The 23,434-nt window shown below is 33.7% G+C and overlaps 4 protein-coding genes across 7 annotated transcripts; 2 read left to right on the top strand and 2 right to left on the bottom strand.

Moving 5' to 3' along the window:
• Positions 1–886: 886 nt before the first annotated feature.
• On the bottom strand, positions 887–9,106 carry LOC117236867. 2 transcript variants are annotated; one of them, XM_033500232.1, is made up of 4 exons: positions 7,771–9,106; positions 1,700–1,794; positions 1,217–1,406; positions 887–1,111 (listed from the first exon to the last, which is right to left on the bottom strand). In XM_033500232.1, exons 1-4 carry the CDS (start codon positions 7,777–7,779, stop codon positions 989–991), a joined length of 417 nt encoding a protein of 138 aa, XP_033356123.1. In that variant the 5' UTR covers positions 7,780–9,106; the 3' UTR covers positions 887–988. The 2 variants fall into 2 exon arrangements, with proteins under 2 accessions (XP_033356123.1, XP_033356122.1); XM_033500231.1 differs by lacking the exon at positions 7,771–9,106 and adding an exon at positions 3,177–3,299.
• A 3,565-nt stretch (positions 9,107–12,671) lies between these two features.
• On the top strand, positions 12,672–14,318 carry LOC117236933 (S-phase kinase-associated protein 1). The gene is made up of 3 exons (XM_033500370.1): positions 12,672–12,915; positions 13,291–13,569; positions 13,750–14,318. The coding sequence occupies exons 2-3, from the start codon at positions 13,291–13,293 to the stop codon at positions 13,957–13,959; spliced, it is 489 nt and encodes a 162-aa protein (XP_033356261.1). The 5' UTR covers positions 12,672–12,915; the 3' UTR covers positions 13,960–14,318.
• A 139-nt stretch (positions 14,319–14,457) lies between these two features.
• Positions 14,458–19,374, top strand: LOC117236929 (beta-alanine-activating enzyme). Of its 3 annotated transcripts, XM_033500366.1 has the most exons (11): positions 14,458–14,760; positions 14,832–15,093; positions 15,167–15,625; positions 15,701–16,080; positions 16,163–16,251; positions 16,324–17,243; positions 17,311–17,462; positions 17,542–17,705; positions 17,779–17,919; positions 18,005–18,042; positions 18,132–18,259. In XM_033500366.1, the coding sequence occupies exons 1-10, from the start codon at positions 14,757–14,759 to the stop codon at positions 18,032–18,034; spliced, it is 2,601 nt and encodes an 866-aa protein (XP_033356257.1). In that variant the 5' UTR covers positions 14,458–14,756; the 3' UTR covers positions 18,035–18,042; positions 18,132–18,259. The 3 variants fall into 3 exon arrangements, with proteins under 3 accessions (XP_033356257.1, XP_033356255.1, XP_033356256.1); XM_033500364.1 differs by having other exon boundaries at positions 17,779–18,042; positions 18,132–19,374; XM_033500365.1 differs by having other exon boundaries at positions 17,584–17,705; positions 17,779–18,042; positions 18,132–19,374.
• On the bottom strand, positions 18,586–23,118 carry LOC117236932 (rab GDP dissociation inhibitor beta). The gene is made up of 5 exons (XM_033500369.1): positions 22,740–23,118; positions 20,873–21,286; positions 20,558–20,771; positions 20,296–20,478; positions 18,586–20,222 (listed from the first exon to the last, which is right to left on the bottom strand). Exons 1-5 carry the CDS (start codon positions 22,898–22,900, stop codon positions 19,866–19,868), a joined length of 1,329 nt encoding a protein of 442 aa, XP_033356260.1. The 5' UTR covers positions 22,901–23,118; the 3' UTR covers positions 18,586–19,865.
• Positions 23,119–23,434: the final 316 nt, after the last annotated feature.

Here is a 23,434-nt window from a genome sequence, read left to right on the forward strand (position 1 = left end):
GTGAAAAGTAATAGTTGACATTACTCATTTGAAAAGAAATTGTATCACTACTGAATTTTATGTACAAAAATTATTAGTATATATACTGATCATTTTCATCATTCTTTTATATTCTTAGTTATTCATTTTTTATCCTGCGTTCATGTTACGTTTCATTTTTATATCTCCACAAAAAATAAGTAAACACTAAGTTATCTATTGCCGGTTTTTCATTAAATTCTTTTACTAAATATAATTTCAAAAATAATCGCATAAATACAATAATTTATTGTACAATTATAAAATTCAAATTGTTATGAATTTTACGTTAATAGTTTCATTCATCAGTACATTTGAAAACTTTACAAGTATATAAAATAATATACGAAATTTCTTAGTTGTAGAAATAAACAACATTAACAACATTCTCTTCCGAAAACAGTCTATGTTATTCCTTTTTAATTTGTTTATATACAAGTTTGATGAATAATAGTTATGCTACATATTATAATAAAATGTAAAATGATAATATTTTAACATCACAATTGTTTTTTTTTAGTAGGTTTATTTAAGGAGTTGCTTCGAATTTCAAATATATTTTTTTATACTGTAACACATGTGTATTGTTAGTAACGTGGATACAATGGTTTAATTATAATTTGGTTTTAAAAACGAAGAAGCAATATGACTACTTGAAAACAGAAAAGATAGGAAACAGAAAAAAGCAAGTGAAGCAAGAAGATTTCTAATACAAAGGTAAAAGTAAAGGGAAAGTTTTATTTCGCGTATATGATAGAGAGGATGAGGGAGTGACAGAGCGAGAGGGAGGCAGAGAGGGAAGAAGAGAATGGGAAGAAGAGAGAAGAAGGAAGAGAGAGAGAGAGAGAGAGACAGACAGACAGACAGCCAGAGAGAAAGAGAAAGAAGACTAAATATATATTTCTAAAATTTTAAATGATGAAAAATGTTTGCACAAGTCGAGAAAATTTGTATTTCCTGATCATTTCATTCAATAGTTGTCCGAAGAGTCCAATTCCGACAAGAAGTTCTCTATTATAGATGGCTTTCGTTTATTCATTTCATCGTTTCTTAATTTGTGGCGAGCAGATCGTGTAATATCCTTTTGCAGATCCTATAACAGATCAAGAAGATATCAAACCTGTCTATTACCGCTTTCTTAATATTTTGCTCGATTAACTTTCGACGTATAGATAAGAAAGATAATAAAATAACTTACATCGTCAAGCAAAGCAATCAACAGTTTTGACTTCGATAGAGGAATGTAAGGAATACGATGTCTTTCTTCAAATTCCTTGATGCAATTTATGTTTCCTTCGCTCCCCTCGCATCCTAATCCGTACATGATCGGGAACATTGCACGTTTTCTTGACATTGAACCTCTACACATTTGATGGTACGGAAATGCTCTATGGAGATATAAGGAATATAATTACTGTTCATGTTTCTCATATCTAGACTGTGTATTTCTATACATTTATACGAATTTTGAAAGTGCAAAAATGTATAGAATGCGTATGGTATGATGCAAAAATATATAAAATATCCAAAGTATAGTTTCTACAATACTTGGCGCGTAAAACGGATCTCTGCTTAGATTCCATTCGTTTAATCGCGTTAATAAAAATATAAATTTGCATAAACATTCGCAGTCTACTCATATTATTAAATTTAATAAAAATATATACATATGTATACATACTCGCAATTCACGCTTTCACTACGTTCACTCCGAACGTGAAAATAACAAAGTAGGATGGCAAAAATGATCATGCATCGTTGGATGTAAGCCACAACCTGTAAACAATTTCGATAATTATTATTCATTTACGAGTTTTCAATATTCGAGAAAGAATAAATCGGTTCGTTATTGTTTTATATATTTTACGTCGCTAACGATAAAAATGGAAATAACTTAAGAAACGAATCGACGTCATATAAGTTTGTCTGTTCGAAAGCAGAAGTCATTGAATTTCAGCAATTTTCGTGTCCGGCTTGTCAATCGGGGGAGGGAAGACGACTTCGTCCAAAATCAATATCAGATTTCCTTTTATTTTCAACTTGACGAAGGCAAAAAGGAGAACAAGTTAGTGGCGTATCACCCAATTTGCGCCAACCTGTTCTTTTCCACATCTTGTTCTTGTTATTTGCGAGCGAACGTTTCGAATGCAGCTCTTAATAATCTCATTGGATAGAAAATATCGTACGCCGAAACGTACAAGGGTCTCAAAATTTAAGTGGGCGTACGTTGCGTCTGACATTGATTTACTATGAATAAAGAATACATAAAAATGCGAAATATACGAGATCGAAGTTTCGCAATGTAGAAAACATATTTGATCGGAGCGTTTCTTTTCTAAATTCGTGAAATATAATTTTATAACTTTATATCTTTTAAATGGTAAAACGCTAAATTTGATCTTGGTGAAACCAATAACTTAGTTTGAAAAGAAAATAGCCGTTTTCCCGTAAAAAGCTTTCAATATACCGATTGAAAAAGTGTACGTTAAATGTATACATTACTTTTAATATCTTTGTTATTTTAACGTAATAATCAACGCGGTTGCCTACAATTTACCTCTGATTCGTTCCTAATCCAGGTCAATTAGTTAATTTCCAGTTTACGTGTAGTGTTTCCTGAGAGGACATGTGCTGTCGCGATTCGATTCAGATTTCGCTGGGCATTTACCTATGTACTTATACGTACGTATGCCAGACTACGTATAACAGTCTCACGAAGAATTTGTAAACGGAATATAAATCGGTGTTTCCGATGGTTATCGATTAAACGCCTATAGTCGTCGCATAGTAGATTTAACAAGGATGATAAAATCACGATACGTGAGATAAATCTTAATGCGTCTTCCGGGTGCTTTGTCGAACAATTTTAATCAAGATATAAAACGATATCTCGCGGTTAGGGCAAAATTATGCTCGCCGTTATACATTTTAATATCCTTAAATCACGATTAAAATCGCTCTTTCAACGACATAGGTAGACACGTGTTTTCGATAGTGTCCTTTGTTGCTCTTTTCTCTTTTTTTTTTTTTTTTTTTTTTTGGTTACGACTTTTATTTGTAACATATTGCAACTTTCGAGGCAACGATACGAGACTATCAAGACGAAAGTAATATTTCTTTCCGGCAATCGCAAACATGTAACGTTAATTTTTACTCACGATTGTCGTTCGACGACGTTCATGTATTAATTTGGAATTTATCAAAGGAACCACTGAACAGGGTATAGGTAGTAGGTGGTGACGGAACCGCGCGGTAATGTTGCACATGGTTAATTTCAGCTAATTGGTGGGTATTGCAATTACAGAAATTATGCAAATTGATCGACAGTTGACGATACACTCTAAAAAGCTTTGGCATACCCACAGCAACTATTGTGGTACGTCAGGGTCTTCTTTTTGTTTTTGACTTCGTAAAGGAGAAACCAGCGTAATCTTTCCTGTTTCTATCAAAATCGCTATACATACACGTATACAACATAGTTTCTTTGTAGAGATAGATAAGAACGACAGAAATTCGAATACTTATTAAAAAAAAAAAAAAAAAAGGACGAAACTCAGAGACTTGTTGATATACAAATACAATACTGTTCATTTACGACGTGAATATCGTTTTATATTTCCCACACGCATCAGAGGTAATGCGGCTGTGAATGTGCAGCAAAAACGTTTTTGCTTTGATGGAAAATGTACAGGGATGTCGGTGGATTTTTAATTGAAAAAGACCGTCTCGTAGTCTTCGGAAATGAGCGTGTTCTACAAACTCAGATATATCACGGTATTTTCACCTTTTTATACGAATGCTGTAGCATGTTGTTAGCACGGGTACTGACATTCTCGTCTATATTTCTTCATTATGAAATACGTTACGTTACGGCGCTACCATAACCGTACGGTCTTATTATTTGATACAGGCAATTGTCACGTAAGTTGATTCAAATATGAGTTGACCCGAAACCACATTTTCCTACCATTTCACGTGCTTTTTAACAAAAAGTTTAGAAGCTTTTTTTTCAATTCCGGAATCACGAATGAAAAATAAACGAAATTAAGCGAATTTAAACTGATAACGATAACGGGCCGCAACAAATTAATTATCAGAGGGAAAGTTTTTCGTGTGGGTTTCGCAATGGAATTGTTCGATCTATCCCCCTTTCGATGCGATGGTATCAGTTACCGCTTTTTCGTGGAACCATTCACTGTTTGCTCACAGGCAGTTACGTAATGGCGACTAATCAAACGCTATTAACATAATGTATAAATTTCGTGTAATTCATCGAAAATCGGTGTTCGAGGGGATGAAATCTAAAGTCTCGAAGGATTCTTTTGTCCCTGTTCTCCTATAATCTTTATGCCTTGTTAGGGAACGCTTTAGGCAAAAGAGAAGTTGCGTATCGACCTCTGGACGAAAATGTTCTACCTACGCGTTGATATAAAAATTTCGAATGATTTAAAAATTTATCTCTATTCCAGTCAAATATAACACGTCCGTTGTATGTTTCTTTTGTATTATCATTAAATTCATTTAATATTAAAAGTAAGAGCTCGCATCACTGGTCACGTGGAATTTTTTGCTAAAGATCGAACAATGTATTTTCTTTCATCTGTTATTATTATACCGATCTTTGTCCTCTTTTTCCCCCTATAATTTTCATTCTCATTTGGCATCAAATGTATCAAAGCTTTTATATCTGGTTACATTTACGTGATAATTAGTGAGACGCTTATAATTTTATAATACGTAGAAGTCGATGTTCATTTCTACGGAGGTTAAATAAATTTGTATGCCGATTTTTCACGCTATTCCTTCATAGAAAAGCAGAATATCTACGAGCTACCTCTGGTATTTTCCACCGATAGTCAGCTTTGGAATAAATAACATAAATTTCGGCACGGACGATGCACGATTTGCTGTCGCGTCTGTTCGTCGTAACTCGTCGGAACGAGACGGGTTATTAAATTTCGTCCGAGGTCACAGTCTGCTGATCCGAATCGAATCATTACATAGACGAACGCTTATAAACGTTACCATCTTGGTCGCTGTAATCGTTTTATCAAATTGTCCAGACTCTACGATTTTTTTTAACTCGACCTCGCGAATCTAGTTAATGGCATTTTCGAACCGTTCGTTTGTTCTATAAAACGATTTACGTTCGTTCCTATCATTCTCAAAATGCAGGCGACTTTGCTAAAATTCCAATATAAATACCGCAGACAATTTTCTGCAGTAAAAAATTTTCAAAACAAAGTTGCAGTACCAAGTGCTTTTAGTGCTAAAAGTGCTTTTTAGAAAGAAACGCAGGAATTGTATAGCGAGCGAATTTTAAAGGGAGCAGCGATATTTACATTTGACGTCGAATCGGTAATCCGTAAGAAAAATTGTCTTCGTTGGTAAAATTGAACGGAAATATAAGAAGCGCAAATAATTATTCAGGGAGGTAGAGTGGACAGGGAGCGGATGAGAATAAGGAGAAGAAGGCAAGCGAGATAGTAGGGAAAAGCTAGAAACGCACGATTTAACCCCTGGCTCGGAAATGGGGCGCCTTGGCGTCTCTCTGTCTCGTGGCATAGAAAAACCTCTCCACTCTTCTTCTTTTTCTTTTTCCACGCCTCCCCCTTTTTAGTTTTTCACTCGCGTTGTCGTATCCTTTCGCTTTATATCCGAATTCTCCTATACGCACTTTCCTCGTCGTTGAATTCATTTTATTCCACTTTGTCGAAGAAACTTTTCGTTTGACCGTGCGTTCGATCGCGCGAAAGTACGTTGTTCGCGATATAAAATATCTTTACTTCGATTCAAAATTAATCTTTTTCTTTCCAGACGGCTAAAGAAATATACTCAATTTTAATTTAATTTAAGTTAATAAAAAGAGACGTATTTCTAAACGATAATACGAAAAAAGAACGTCTATTGGTATAACCAGTGCAAAACGTGTTGACTCTCTGCTACGCGAATGTATAAATTCGTCGTGCAGCGGGTTATTTTTTCTCTTAAACTAAAGTTACAACTTTATTCATTGACAGTCGGAGGGTCATAAAATTCACTCGGTTTCCATCATGCTCTACGTAATTCAACGTCCGGATCAGCTCATTGATCGAAAAGAAAAAAAATGTTATTTAATGAATACGGCGAAAGCACGTGAAAACTGGAAACCGCTAATGTTGTAACATGGAATCGTCATTTCAGTACATCGATCTATCATTCTTTCACGTCAGACTGTCGTACGAATTCGTGGTGCTGTTTAGTTGCGTATCGAGAAACGAATTATTCATAGCTATCGCGGTCCGTTAGAATAAGGCAAAGGATCTTCGATAATTATGGCCATGAAAATACACAGCTGCTGATCCCGGGTGGCAGTGATGAATCTCTAACGCGTGATAACGAGTACACGAAAACCCGTGGCGCCGTGCAGCTATGGATGAATCGTAAACATTTCTCCCAGTGCAAACAAGAAAAGCTTTATGTATTCGCCGGCGACACATCGAATTAGACGTAGCGTACCCGAAGTGGTTGGATTTCCTTCTAGTTTCCTATCTCTTGCATTCTATTTCATTCCTATTGGTTTCTGGTTCGCCGTCACATCTCATTGTCCGATTGTTATTCTCCAGCCAAATAGAAGACAGAAGACAGAGAGAGAGAGAGAGAGAGAGAGAGATAAACTGATCATAGCAGGCACATTCCTTACATCGTATAATAATTTTGTCCAATGTTGAATTTACGAGGAACGCGGCCAATTGTTGTCACGAGATAATTAACTCCCGATAATAGCATAAAGTAAATTCTTTTCGCGTAAATTTCTGCGCTAGTAAATTTTGCTTTCTATGGTACGTAAAATGTAGAGATGTTATAGATGGCATCTTTCCTTTTTTTTTTTATGATTCATAACTCTATTCACAACCACTTTTTCTCGTATTCCTTTGTTGCCTCTATCTCCTATCACTAGTATATCGACCATATAAATCTACAGTTTAAAGTTATTTAAAAATTTGTCACGTAAGAAAATTCAGCAAACTCGATTCTCGAATTAACGCAGCTTAATCTACTTTGTACGATTATTTAATAAAACTAATTTCACTTTTCTCACAAACCACGCGCCGTTTTACTATATTTTCTTTCCTTTTTTTATTTAGATTAACATTGTGTAACACGGATATGCGTACTTTAAAATTTATCAGTTATGAACAGCAAAAAGATGTGTCCAGACGTACGGATATATATAGCTAATCGACGAAACGATTTTATAACGAAAATATTATCTAACGAATTGCTGGGTCTAACGATAAGTACTTGTTACAAACCGTTTCGTTCGTTCGACTGGAGCCGTGTTCGTTAGAACCGAGATGATTTTCCTAAACTCAACGCGACGAATACCGTTGCGCACGTAACTGGTTTGTCGTAAATGACTCGAAGGAGTCTCAGCGATGACAATTTCGTACGACGGAACAGAGAAGATCAACGAACTGTTTGGGTTCAACGCTTCTATCCGATACACGTCACACCTCTGTTTCTTTTCTCCCCCATTGTTTAAGGCGACTTTAAACTAGGTGTGCCAAACTCGCGATATGTTAGAAATAAATTCGTGTCCATAGACGTGGGTTGTCGTCGAGGGACTTTCGACATTTTCAATGTTCGGTGAAATTGTTGATCACCCTTCTATTGAACCGATCGTGCGAATCAAACGAGAAGAAACGAAAAAAACGAACATAACGGAATGGAAGAAAATGAAGATGTTAGTGAAAATGCGTTAACACTTACCGTTACCATGTTTGTGAGATTAAAGAGGTATCGCAGGTCGAAGGAATAAGCAAATCGTGCTGCCACGTAAAGCGAACAATTTCGAGTTTCTGCTGGAGTCGAAGTTAAGGGTTGGCCTCGATGGTAGCGAGCGGTCCTCGGCGATGATACTCGAATGACACCACCACGCGGTGATCACGAGGCACGAGTTCCAGTGCCGACGTGCTGGCTTGTCTCTTGATCGTATGAACGAAGAGGGGGTGTTTGGTACCACGAGAGCTTGAGAGCTTGGAGTTTGGAGGTCAGAGGGCGAGTGATTGGTGGAGCTTGCGCGGGCCACATTTATACTGCAACCACTCACCCCTCTTCTACGTTCTTCTTCCGTACCACCAAGAGAAGCAGAGCTGAATCCACCACTATTGGTACCAGCATCACCGATGTGTTCCTCCTCCACGTCGTTACGGCCGCCCCGTATGTATTGTACACCCTCTGGTTCATTACGTCATTGGATTAGTCTCCACCCCGAACGATGATATCACAGGAAATCCCTCGGCGAAACTGGCGACCGGCGAGCATCGAAAAACTGTTTTTCAGACGTAGAAATTTCTTACGTAGTAAGAACGAAAATTCATGAATGAACCTCTATGAATGAAGCCCGAGCGGAGCGAGGACATCGTTTCTAGATACGATATAACACGATAACTTTCGATTCGTGCAATTGCATTTTCTTTCTTTCTACTCGAAATTGGATTGAAGTAATGATGCGTGGTTTGGTCGTGGACCGTTTGTTTTTGGAAATTTACAGATTGTGATCGGGAAAAGAAATTACGTGCGTGAAATCGAAGCGATACAGGAAGGTGGTTATCTCGTCACAATTCACGTCACAGTACTTGGAGAAATTGCCATTAGATTATTTAGATCATTGAAATTTTAAGTTTCGCTTATGACGTTTACTTCCGACGAAATTGCTTCTCTTAAAACGAAATCAATGTATAGACGTCGAAACGAAGAAATATAGCCGGATAGATTGCTTTCGCAACCTTTAGATACAATTGCAGTTGATATTTGTATTTGCACGCTCGAATAGACTTCGTTCTTTTTGGCCGTCAAACCTTCTATCACCATTGTATCTTGGTATATTAAAATCTTCGTAGACTCGTCTGAGCGTAAGGAATCTTCTCCTTCTTCTTCCTTCTTGCTGTTCTTACGTTTTCTTAGGCATCGTTCGAGAGTCTCATGCGCGAGACTCTGATTCTCACGATTCAGTGCAGACTGAACTCCAGAACCTAATTAATTAGTTGGTACGTAATTTCGATGATTAGCGTTCAATGAGCAGTGCTGAAGAAAATAGTACAGAAATATTAAGAAATCGATTAACCGAGATATTGCGAGCAAATGTCGTCGAACCGTTTATAATGGAACAGCGGAACTTAATATCAGTTTCGAAAGATACTCTTAAAAAATCACCGACGACGATGGTTAACGAACGTAAGAATTACAGACGCGAGTTTATTTTTCTTTTTTTTTCAGGAATAATTAACCCACAACGCCCGTGTAGGTCTCATTAAAAACGACAGGCAAGACTTGGCAGGCAGGTATCTGTTTAATATGAAAAAGCAGTCGTTCGCTTTCTTTCTCTTTCCTTCTTTGTTCTTTCTTACTTTTACGCGTGGCAAGTGGTTGAGGAAAGTTCGTTTAAAATATCTTTCCATGAATAGGTGAAGCGTCAGTCCAATTGTAAAGAACCTAGATCTTTTGTCTTCGACAACTACTACACCTTTAATAATAATAATAGAAGTCGTAGTTTCGTAATCGATCGTATCAGTTGATCTACCCTTCAAGGAATTTTCTTGAGCAACACATAACTTTTCCTCCTACGATTACGAATAAATTGGATCTCTTCGTTTCGCTTAATTGCCTGGTGGAATCGTTGCAAGTCGATGAAATCGTAACGATCGTTTTTGTATGATGTTTTCCGCAGTGCGGCCAAAAGAAGCGCGAAAACGGTAACGATCATCAAAAGCTATTGCAATTAATTCGCAATTATTCGAACTTCTATTCAATGGAAATACGTTGAAGAGGGAAAGAAAAAAAGATTCGAAAATGCTTTAATAGTAAGAAGAAAGAAGGGAGGAGGAGTGTGAAGAGATGAGAAGGACAGACTTAGCGGCGCCTTTGGGGCGAAGGATCTGCGTAATTCGGCATTTATCACCGCAACCATTACGTAGTATAGAGCAGCTATATCGACGTACGTCACGAAGAAAGATCTTGCTTTATTCTGTGATGTCACTACCCTTTATGCTTAAATTTTTCATCTGTTTGAACCCAGGCCAAATACGTCGCATCTCATTTCTTTCAGATTTTTGGCGACCATTAAAAAGAACGGTAATATTTTAAGTAGTTTGAACAAAGTTAAATAATTTTAACAATCGATGACAAATTCGAAGAAGAGATCCAGAATCGTATCGATGCTTTCATGAAAGTTGACTTCATTCGACGAGAATTTTAATAAGGTTTCACGCTCGAGAGATGGAGTGAAGTCGTAGCTTTTACAAAAGGTTCTCGAAGGATGTAAAAGACACCGCGAGCTATTTAGAAGTAATCTCGTTAATATCCACTACGGTTATGATCGCTCTTAATAGTTGCGTAAGATTTATAATCTTTGTCTTTACCAGTCTCGTTTCCTTTTCACTCTTATTCTTTGAGTTACATATAAAATTTGTCCTGGAGCTTTTTAAGCTTCTTTAATTATTAGCGATCACGTTCCCCAACATTTCTTCGACGTTCACTGTGTTCAAAAAACCATTTCGTAAAATCAGGTGAAATACTTATGCAATTGCACGTTTAATTAAATTATTGACATGCTTCATGTAAAATTTGAACTTTCAACGAGTCACGAAACTTGTGAGTCCTCTTTCGTCTTTTCTTTCAGTTCAATTAACCGTTTCCAATGCTTTTTCCAATAGATGTATCGTTTTATCTTTTTGCTCTATCATGGTTAACATGTAAGTATACCAAGCAACCTGTAAATGTTTGTGCAAATTTATATCTTTATAAACATAATTGTGGAAATAATATTTCTTTTACCTGCTAGATATTATAACTAATATTATGTTTATGGATGTGTGCGAGAACCCGAAAATGTCGGCAACCCGATAGTCGGAATAAGATACCAAATCAGGACGGGTTGGGTTTGCGAAAATTTCGGAATTTTCCAGTATGTCGAAATTCTCTCGTCTCGACCAGATATTATTAGGTTTTCTCATACTTCTAATACCGTACTTCAGATATTTCATATATTTTTGCAATGTTCAGTTATGTGCGATATGTGCACTTTTAAATTTATGCACAAATGTATGAGCCTTTACAGTGTGACACTGAGAACTATCAAATATATGCACTGTCAATCATATGTATTGGAATACTACCGAATAGGAGGATGTTTAGTACAAATTGAATACTTTTCACAGTTTTTATTTGCTGGTTATTTAATTTGCATCGTATGTGACTTAGAATCTAAAATACAAAATAAAAAAGAACTAAATTTTTTCAACCAATATAACGAGTAGGTGTTCTAATATTTATGATTGATAGTGCATATACATATAGGATACGTGTTTCTAGAAAACATCGTTTTCATCGTAAACGTATGGTATCTTTCAATAACTTTTCCATTTCATTCAATTGGACGATTGATTGAAACGTTACGACTCATTCGTTTATCTTGCTTCGAGTAAACTAACTCGCATTAATGCATCTTTCGACGCATCGATAGTAAAACTACCCTAGCGAACGAGTCCTCTCGTTCCATTCGAAGGATCGATCAGCGGGGAAATCAAACGAACTTTTTGATACGGCTATCGAATCAACGTGACGTAGCTCTCGTACTCTGCTTGTAATAATTGTACTTTTGCGAGAAATTGTTCACAGCTTTCCAACCGATATGTATAAAGGATAAAAGAGGAACGATGAACAAAGTAAAAAAAGAATAAAGTGAAATCTAATCTTTTTCATCACTCGTTTCTGCAATGGAGAAAATATTGTAATAATTGTAAGACTAAAAAGAAGAAACAATGAACGAAAGAAAGGGAAAGAAGATGAAGAAGACGACTTACGGTAAAAGAGGGTAAGTGAACATGCTTAGGCTATTTGGTTGGCGCCTAGACAAGTATCCCTCTCATATGAATCCACTGCTCGTTTATGCATTCCGACTTTCATAGATTCTCTTTCGGCCGAATCATTTGAGCAATAGTAAGGCATAATTTTATGGTTTCAAGTGATGGGGTCAGATGCTCTTGTTTTTATCATGGTTATACCGAAAATCATATGGCTCATTATGGTAGAAAATTACTGTGCAATTTTTTTCTATCAACTCATATTCTATTAACTTAACACGATACCTCGTAATTTTTTAGTATCCAGTGATGTACTCTTAGGCGCCACGCGGCTCGAATAATAATTCGATATCTCTGTAAATATAGTGTCAAGTTTCTTCATTGCAAATGATTTTTATGCAAATAAAATTTGTGCAATAATTATTTATTTCTGTTCATCGTTCTTAAAACGACATATCTCTTTTTATAATGTAATTATAATTAGTACTTTGTAGCTGATTAAAGATTTTGTATTTCTTCTGATATTGTTAATGTCTTCCTTCCGTGAACTTATCTATACAGTTTAATAAAACGCTTTTCAAACGCTGATTGGTTCTTGAGAATATCTATTGAATATATACAAAAATCAACTGATTTATTAAATACTTAATATAAAGAAGAAGATTTATAATTAAATACAAATTACATTTAATCTAGTATTTTATTGTTATGACTTTAAAATTAAAATAAAATTTAATTCTATGATAAATCGAATTTTCTTATGTGATTATTGCGCAGTACCGTGGCGCCATCTTACACCAAATTCAGTGTATCGCATAAATTCATGTTCCCTCCATAGCAAAACTACAAAGAGAAAAAGAAATAGTAGAGTAAGGACGTAAATAGGTTCTCGACGCATTGAAAAGGACAGCAAACGAATATTGAGTGAGAAGGAGAGAATAGAAGTTATAACGGGAGCAACAAAGAGCAGGAGAACAAGTGCCTTCTGCTGATCAACGGTGTAGCAAATTATTCAATATTCCTGTACATTGACTACGAGAAGCATTTTACGGTGATTACTCTGATATTTTGTCGAATTTACATAAGAGAAATTCAATTTTCTAACTTAGTGTTTAGTCTTTCAAAATAGTAAATACTCTTGAGCAGATAACTTATTACAAGAAAATGTCGTTTGCACTAAATGTTTTGCTGTATGGACGAAGTGTTTGTGTATCTCAAAATTTTTTTATAACCTAATAGTGCATGAAAAAGAATCTTGGCAATTATTTCTTGAATAATGGATATACTTTTTAACGTATTGAAATGAAAGAAACAACGATGCTTGTATTTAAATAAGAAAACACTTCGTTTATGCACAGAAAATATTTTTTTCGAAACTATGTAGTTGATGAGCATATTATAAGTAGTGGTTGAAAATTTATTCTAGATGCCTAACATCAAGCTACAAAGCTCCGATGGTGAAGTTTTTGAAGTGGATGTTGATATTGCAAAGTGTTCGGTCACTATAAAGACCATGCTGGAAGACCTTGGAATGGACGAAGATGAGGAAGAAGTGGTACCTCTTCCAAACGTTAATTCGGCTATTCTTAGGAAAGTAATACAATGGGCTACTTATCATAAGGACGATCCACCTCCACCTGAAGATGATGAAAACAAGGAAAAGCGTACTGACGATATAAGTTCTTGGGACGCAGATTTCTTGAAGGTAAATATCTCATTTCTGTTAACATTATTTATTTTGTAATATTAATGTTAGTTTAATATTAATTCTTTTATTAATTATTAGTATTATTAATAGGTGATGTTTAAATATATATAATACATACATACAATAGTACATAAAAACATATAATTTTAAATTTAATTAAACTTTATAAATTTATAGGTTGATCAAGGAACTCTGTTTGAACTAATTTTGGCTGCTAATTATCTTGATATTAAAGGATTATTAGATGTAACGTGTAAAACTGTTGCTAATATGATAAAGGGCAAAACACCCGAAGAAATTCGAAAGACATTCAATATTAAAAATGATTTTTCTGCATCCGAAGAGGAACAAGTTCGCAAAGAAAATGAATGGTGTGAAGAAAAATAAAATTGTTTGTGGATACCTGTTTTCTTGGTTATTAAAAAATTCAGTTCCAATGTTTGAAACTTTAAAAGTTAGTATGTGACTTCTATTGTTTTAAAGAAGTCATTAAAATGGTCACAGCACTTTCCATTCAATGCAGCAAATAGTGTATACATTTTAAATTTAAGAATGAGTCACCTTAATGTGTTTGTGGTTTATTTATTTCAGATTCCTTATATAACATTTAATAATACCATTTAGCGTGCATAATGGAAATTAAACAAGTTTGTAATATTGTAATGATTGTTATCTCTACTTTAGGAGTATAGTAGATCTGCATAACTATTGTGTTTCATTTACATAGAATATAAATTTAATTTCTACCTTTGACAATTTTTTTACATTATCCTTATATCCTATGATAGAAAACTATATAAATGTGAAGTAAAAAATTATTTGTAAATTTATGAAAAGAGAATTTATGTTAGCATAAATTGTTAATAATAGTTGATAATTGAAATATGCCCTTGAAAGTGGAATAAAAATACATATGTCAACGCGCACGCATGCGCGTAAACGTGTGTATGTTACGTTTTCTAATGCAAATGTGTAAATACAAAATATATAATATTTTTTCTAACAAAGAAGCAACTATTGCATTTTACAACAACAAATACAAATGAAGAAATTATGTATTGTAATATATAACGAAAAAATTATAGTAAGTATTTATTTACTATGTTAGAAAAACATGCGACGTAACCTATGATCAAAGCTTTTAAAATATTAAAGAATTAATATCGAATGGCATTTAATACATAATGGGTGAGTGTAGAGTTTAAACATTCAGTATCCTAGTTTTAATTAATACGTATTAAAATATGTAATTATCTTAGATAATGAGAAAGAGAATTTCCTATTTTATCCCAATGGTTCAAAAAATCTTGCAAAAAAGTTACATGATATTTGTAATTGGGATCAACTTGATAATATAGCTATAGAATATCATGATTTGCAAGAAATCATCTATATAAATTACAGAGAACTTCTTGTTACACAAAGTTTGATTTCTGATTATTTAAAATGCATAAAAAACATTGAATTTATTGGTATAAATTTTGATATACCTGAATATTGTGTAATTTCTGTGATACTTGGGTAAGATTTTAAATTGTTTGAAATATCTGAGATATTGACATAATAATTATATTTATGATCTTTTTTTTTATAGAATCCTAAGTAGCGAGCATAGTTTTGTAAATATACCTGTTGATTCAACAGAATTCATGAATCTAAAAAACCATTTAAGTTTACATTATTTCTTTTCAAAACAAATGGATGTTGAGGGGGATATTGTATACAAATTTAAAATACACAGAGAATGTATTTACCTTATTAAAATCAAAGACGTACAGAAACAAATTATCCAAAAAGTAAAACAAAATTATTACGCTTATGCAATTTCTACATCTGGTTCAACAGGAGCATCAAAAGTAGTCAGAGTACCCCACTCATGTATAGTCCCTAATGTTTTAGACTTGAATAAAATACTGGGAATAACAAACTGTGATAAAATTTCTCAATTTACAAATTTTACATTTGATCCTAGTATTATTGAAATTTTTCTTGCTCTTTCAAATGCTGCAACACTATTCATGGTATCAAAGTTATTGAAAAGTGATCCAAATAGGTAAATAGTAATTATGTAGGGAAATACAATTTTTATATGGAAACCTGTTTTTACATAAATCTTCTTTATTTTCAGGCTTTTAAAAGAAAGTTATTCTAATCAAATTACTGTACTACAAATAACTCCATCAGTTTTTATGTATAGCTGGACAGCTGAATCTTTAAAATCTAGTATTTTAAGTAATAATACTTTATTAAGAGCTATTCTCTTTGGCGGAGAACCTTTTCCTAAACTAGAATTAATTTCTGAAGCCAAGCATCCTTATAATAATACCAAAATCTATAACATCTATGGTATTACTGAAGTATCCTGTTGGGCTAGTATTAATGAAATTATGATAACAAATACACAATTTAATGTACATTGTTTGGGTCAAGTGTTATCACATACTATATTTCAAGTTAGGAATGAAAGAGATGAAGTAATTACAAATGGTACGGGGTTCCTTTATATAGGTAATTTTACTATTATAGAGATTTTATTTTAATTTCGTAATACCATAAGAAAAATTGTTATATGTTGTATGTTTTTACGCAGGAAGCAATCAAAGAGTGTGTCTGATCAATGATGAAAATATTGAAGATTTAGAATTACCAGTATTTCGTGATTCTGGTGATATAGTTAATGTGAGTTAATGTGAACATAGACAATACTTAGTAACAACTATAATGCTAATAATACATATATTTCTATTTCAGATTGATGAAGAAGGAAGGATATTTTACAAGGGAAGAAGGGATAGCTTTATTAAAAGATTTGGGAATAAAGTAGATTTATCAAAGCTTAAAGAATTTGTATTACAAATAGATTTTGTGAAAAGTTGTTACGTAATATGGGATGATAGTTGCCATCATTTACATTTATATTTTTCTACTAAGGAGAATGTCACAAATAATCATAATATAAATACTGATATAATGGAACATCTCCACAAATTAGATTCTTTATATAGACCAGATAAAATTCATTTCATGGAGCATATTGAATTTACGTCTAGTGGAAAAATTTCTTTAGAATTTTTAAAAAAGTATCACATACAAAGAATGGTAATACATCAGGCAATAGAAAACATTGACTTCCAACAAATTAAAATTGCTTTTAAATCAATTTGGAAAAATAATTTACAATGTGAAAATGATGGATTTGTAAAATTAGGAGGAACATCTGTAATAGCACTTCAATTATCAAATACTATATCTGAAACACTAAACATAGAATTTCCTGAATTAATTGGCATGCTTTTAATGGATGCTACTATCGACGAATGTCTTAGTTATATAAAAAGTGTTATATTGAATAATGATCAAAAGAAAATGATCAATCTCAAATCTCATTTTAATAGTACTAAAGAATTCCCTTTAACTAATATTGGTAAAGAAGACATGAAGTCTTTAGAAGATTCTCATGAAAAAAGAAAAACTTGTGACTTGATGATTCAAACAAATGAGATATACACCTGTCAGTGGTATAAGTGTAGAGGACAAACATGTAAAAATGTGTCAGATATAAATGAAGAACACAAGTTACAATATAACGCAATTTCAAATGTTAAAATATTAGAAACTTATGATTTAAAAAAATGTGTAGATGCATCACCGACTGTATTCCATTATTCAGAGTAAGTATATTTTTAATGAACTATTTTGAATATAGTCTGTGACTCGATGAAGAATTATTTTATTTAGTGGAAAAACGTATGCAACTGTTGGTTCTCACTCTGGTTTTATTTTTACTTTTGGATTACAAGAGAAATGTCATAATTCTACATTTAAAATCAAACTACCTGATAGGGTTGAAGCCTCAGTTTTGGTTTTGGATGATTTCAGAGGTATAGTGGGTAAGTTTCTTAATTAAAAGTAGGTTTCTTAAAAGACAAAAAAATCTATTTGTGTTTCCTTAACTTCTTTTTCTTACAGGATGTTATGATGGTAATATATATTGTTTTCACTTAAAAACAGGGGATATTATTTGGAATCATCAAACAGGAAATGTTGTAAAAAGTTCTGCAATATTGTGTAAAATAAAGGGAATAATATTTGTTGGTTCCTATGACTGTTATATATACTGTCTATCTGTGAAGGTATCTGTTCACAGTGACATTAAATGATACAAAAAAAAAAAAAGATAATGATAATAATAAATATACATTATAGGATGGATCTGAAATTTGGAAATCTAAATTCGGTGATGGAAGTGTTAGCGCATCTGGTTGTTTACATGTTTCATCAGACACTGTATTGTTTGGAACTTTAGATGGATTGTGTCTAGCACTTCAACAATCATCAGGAAAACTTATATGGAAGCATAAATTGTCAGATCCAATTTTTGTTGCTCCTTTGTCACTGAATAATGGGCTTGTCTTATTTTGTTCTGTAACAGGACTGCTATGTTGCTTTGATGTTGAAGTAAATGTTAAGGTAACATGTATAAAAGAATTGGATATACATATACTCATTATTTCGTAAAACTAATCGTTCTTACTTGATTTTACTTTTCAACTTTACAGATGTGGTCTTACAAAATCAATGGCAATGTATTTTCATATATTGTGAAGCAGAGTGATACCTCCACAAAGCATGAAACTATTATTCTAGCTAGTCAAAATAAGAATGTGTATTGTTTAGAATCAAAAGATACAAACTTTAAAACTAAACCAACATTAAAATATATATTAAATTTACATTCACCGATCTTCGCCACTCCCTGGTGTGAAAATGATTTTCTGTTCATAGCATGTACAGATGGCACTTTAAATATTTATAACTCTATAGAAAATAGTTTGATAAAAGTTGAAAAATTTCCTGGCGAGGTTTTTTCATCGCCAGTTATTGATAATAATATTATAATCATTGGATGCAGAGATAATAACGTCTATATTCTAGAACTTGTTTAAATTATAGTTGGTAAGTAAATATATTAAGTATTCGTTGTGTCATGAAATGGATAGGAATACAAATTAATGAAATTAATATAGTATGATTTATTTTTTTTATGACTGTCATTACAGTTACGTGAATAACGTTTTAGATAAAGTAATAGGGGATCACGTATCTTTGTTCAATAAATTTCATATGTAATACGAATTCGCGATACGCTTACAGTTTGAAGCAAAATGCAAGCGAAATAAAAAATTCTGAGAAATAGCCAATCACTCATCAACAAAACATTCACGCATACGAAAGTGCACACGTATAGTATTCAAAAACAATGTACGTCTGTGTATACTTGTCTCTTTTAGATGTTTCTCTATCAATAATGATGACCTTATAAATATTGGGCAAAAAAATATTCCAATTCTTAAGCTCACATAAAATAACAATATCTCAACGATTCCACATTTTTTCTATATTCTCACTCTTACGTATTTGAGATTTATATATATCTATGTAATTTATGTAAATGGTTGGCCGCTTTTTTCTGCTTTCAATATTTTGACATAAATTTTCTACAATCTTTTCTGTTACAGGCAATTAGTTTTTGAAAGTGCTTCAATTTATATGTATGAACTTCGTATCGTTTAATTTATATGTTTGAAATTTGAATTAATATCATAACTAAATGTGCAGAATTATGACATATTTTCTAATGCTATACAGCGACATGCTATTTATATAATTGCGTGTAGGATTCATTTTTTTAAATTACTTCTATATTGTACCTCATGACTTTTTGACTACTGTAATTAGCAATATAACTATAGGATTCTGTAACATTTACAATCTCAATAAACAGTTATCCTTATGTTTTAATTTGATAGTTAAAATATGATACAATTATAAAGTCACGATAATCGGCACTGTCATATTTAATTCAAATCTCATGTCAGTGACGAATACATGGGTACACAAACCGTATAATAAATTGCATTTTGTAATTGTTCAAAATTTATCGACGAATATGCAGACGACAAATATTCTAGTATTAATCTTTTTTTGTGTGTGTGTGAAAATGGTCGTACACGTATACTTTAGACATAATGTAAAAAGGGCAGTTTATAGAATTAGATTGGAATAAATTTGAAAAATAAATTTTGAATAACGTTTGCGTTTGTCATTAAAGTTCTCTATTAAAGAGAATCTAGGATTAGGCATAAGTCTATTAGCAGATTGTATCTGCTCTGAGACTTCGGTAAACACCGATGTTATCGGTATACACACATTACATTATGTTGCTTGCTCGCTTTTTTCAATTCAGCATGAACTAGTATTAAAACTGACCAGTAACCGTAATTATCTTATGGTTACTGATCTTCATCGCCTAGGTCTTGCTTTACTTTGTTAAAATCGAACTCCTCGCCAGTGGCTCGTTTAAATATATCAAGAACATCTAAACAAGTAGTTTCAAAATGCGTTGTGGCATCATAACTGGTTGATATAAAAATCTGACTGTCCAAACCGTTGTCTGTTGGTTCCATATAATCAGAAACTGATATGAACTTTTGTTTGATTGGTCCTAGTAAATCCAAGCCAGGTTTGATTTCGGCCTCCGGATTTTTCGTTTCAACTGTAGTAGATACCATAGCTATGAACCATCCTTTCGCCGCTACTTGATGGGTATGTGATACTAGAGATACGTAGATATCGGAATTACGATTAACCTAGGAGATGGAAACAAATGAATACAATGACAACATATTGGAACACGGAAACGAAATGTAAATTTCTATTTACTTGTTTCTGAGGAATAATAATTTGCGTTGACAGGGCATCTGCTGTATTCGGTATAGGATGGTCTAAAAGACAAATGCATCTTATCACCTGACCCACTTTTTTCACACGATCAGGTACATATGTGGGATCACAAAACACTTGTTTGCATTGGGCTACTTCATCGCCAGAACGTACACCAACAACCTGCGATAAAAATCAATAATTAATCATGGATTTAATTCAGTAGTTTCCTTTTAATTAAAAAAAAAATTCAAATTTGTACCTTTCCATCCTTTATAACGATTTCGTCGATCGGTTTGTCCAACATATACGTTCCACCATAAATCGCGCTAAGTCGTGCGAAACCTTGAGGAAGTTCACCCAAGCCGTACATAGGATACAGATATGGTGATTTTCCGTAACGTGCTAAACTATCGCTATACAATTTAATTCTTCTTATAGTAGTAATTGCGCTTTGGCTTATATATTCGTCGTCTCTGAAACAGCAAAATATTAGCGCATATATCAATCATCAAGTTATTAATATATTTTCAAAATAATATTTATGTTTATATAAGTATATACATATTTTTTTTACCTATAAAGGGCTAATGCATGCCCTGTGAAATCCTGAGTGTTTTTATCGAGATTAAACTTATTGTACAAAGCGCTCATGCTATTATTAAATGGATCGAAGCCGTCCCAAGTTCTGGGGTCGTCTTCTTGCATGTTCTGCACCCATATAAGGAAACTACGAAAACGTCTTTTCTCGAAAAGGCCCATTAAATCGCTGGACAGTGCTTCTTGCTGATCTATCGGCACCTTCGAAATCTTGCCAGATTTATAGACATACGATCCTTCAACGCACTTGAATTCCAAATAACGCGTCACGCCTGTGTGAATTAGCAGTTTTACCAACAACCCATTTGCCATCAGGAACTTTGGAATCAAATCAACGTTCCAGTCGCGACCACGACCATAAGCTTCATCCGGCGGTGGGGCTTTGAATTTCCTAGATAACGTATGAGAAACTAAAATTAATTATCATAATATTTCACTAATGCGACATATTTCTTTCTGAAAATACAGTTTGAATTTTTGCAAAACTTTCGATAACGCTAGCAGCATGAAAGTACCTTCTATGATTATTATCAGTTTAAGAAATAGTATCTAATTATTAATAATTTCTAATTATTAATATTTACCAATAAAACGTTACAATGGTTTTCATTTATTTTTTCGATATATTCGAAGTGAACGATCAAATAAAAAGTATTCTATCAGCCAATAATCGTAAATTTTATGCGAATATGAGAAAGAAATTATATAGTTTCTTATTAATATTACGACAATCCGTTCTGGAAAGCAGTTTCGTTCCGTTTACTTTCACATCGTTTTTTAAGCATTCTTTCGATCGGATTATACGCGAGTGCAGTCGAATAACAGTTACTGTTACAACAGATGGGTAGTTTAGATGCGTGTTATAATTTATTGAGTGCAACCGGACACATGATAACCGTCTCCCCGATGAACCAGAAGCACAATCATGCGGTTGTGTTATCGTTCTTCGTGTCATAAACAGTAGAAGAAAACACGTTATGCCATCAGATTTTTTTATTTTTTAAAGAAAAATCTTCGAAAGCATTTAATAAAAATTAATTTCGATGTATATAAAAAACACTCTTTTTCATATAAAAAAAAATTAATGGAAAAGAAACGATATTGAGTAAAAGAATCAGAGTAACTTTTATTTGAAATTTCGAATTGGCACAGGGAGGCAAACATATGTTCAATTTCACAGGAAGTGTACTGAGCTAACGGTACCACTTCGATTATCCAACATATTTCTCCTGCTAAGTTCTTAAACACACGACAGATTAATCTCGTATCTTGTCATGTATTCTTTTTGTATTCGAAGCGATTAAATAGATATACATAATTTTTTTCGAATGATAAATGAAGGTATGTGGAAGGAGGTGAGAGGTGGGAGGTGGGAGATTGAGATGGACGAGCGAGTGGCAAGGAAAAATGTATCTTAAAAGGGAAATAGCGTGTCGCGGTAATTGCAAAATACTACACAGCTAATTCATTAAGTTCGATGGAGCATGTATTTCTCTGGGGCGGGACCTTCCCCCCTCCCTCTTATCGAATGACGTTTTAGTCAATCTCCCGACAGAATTGTTTAGAAACGAATGAAAATTTGGAAGCAGTTGAAGAGTAACGACGCATCACGGCAGGTGAATACGTACGTCACGCTTCGCTTCGGGATGTGCTTAACGGAAGAATTTAACCAAACGATAATCAACGGCTATCGCGAAATAAAACGGGGAAAAAATCAATATTAAAGACGAATCATTGCATCGTACGAGTAGTTGATCACACAGTTCCAAATACGATACTAATGCCGGCAATAGTATGACATTAAAATGGGCCATGGGAATATTTGATTGATCGAAATAACTTACGCGAATAGATCATCCAGAGGCGTAATCGAGGCAGATTCACCTCCGTAATATTTATTCCGATCTACATGGAGCACTTTCTTCCCACTGACCGATAGCATACCCGAAAGTATGCATTCCTTGAGTCCGGTGCCCAGCACGATCGCGTCGTATTCTTCATTCATGTTGCTCGAAATGCAGAGAAATTGATCACAGCACTGAACGCGAGGTTCTCGTGAATCTTTCTTAGGAATGCTACAAAAGTCGGAAAAACGATAGCACACTGCCGCGCGTCTGCCAACCTGCACGACTATTATGCCGGAACGGAAGACCTCGTTCTTTCGCTCGTAACTGATGACGGAGTTGCTGGTAGAACGTCGGTAGAGGTGGTGTTACTGATGATGGAGCTACTGCGATGTTACATTCTCCCTAGGTTCTCGCAATTCCCCATTCTACAAATCATTCGAGCGTATCTTTTATAAAGTAGCAAAATTGCAAATTTCTGAGCTTTAGAGATTTTATTATTACATTTGAAATACTCCATTAACGTTTTGCGATTTTAAAACCTTAGTAAATCGATGAAATAGTTATCTAATTATGGAAAAATTCGAATCATGCTTTATAAAAGTACTAGTATCCATGTTCTGTACATATATATACTTATGTATCCGTTTGATTTACAGAGTGAAAGCTATAATTATAAATGTATCAACTTTTGT

Source organism: Bombus vosnesenskii, unplaced genomic scaffold (assembly GCF_011952255.1).
Source record: "Bombus vosnesenskii isolate JDL3184/JDL3185 unplaced genomic scaffold, Bvos_JDL3184-5_v1.1 scf7180000013352, whole genome shotgun sequence".
In the NCBI taxonomy this organism is placed as follows: domain Eukaryota; kingdom Metazoa; phylum Arthropoda; class Insecta; order Hymenoptera; family Apidae; genus Bombus; species Bombus vosnesenskii.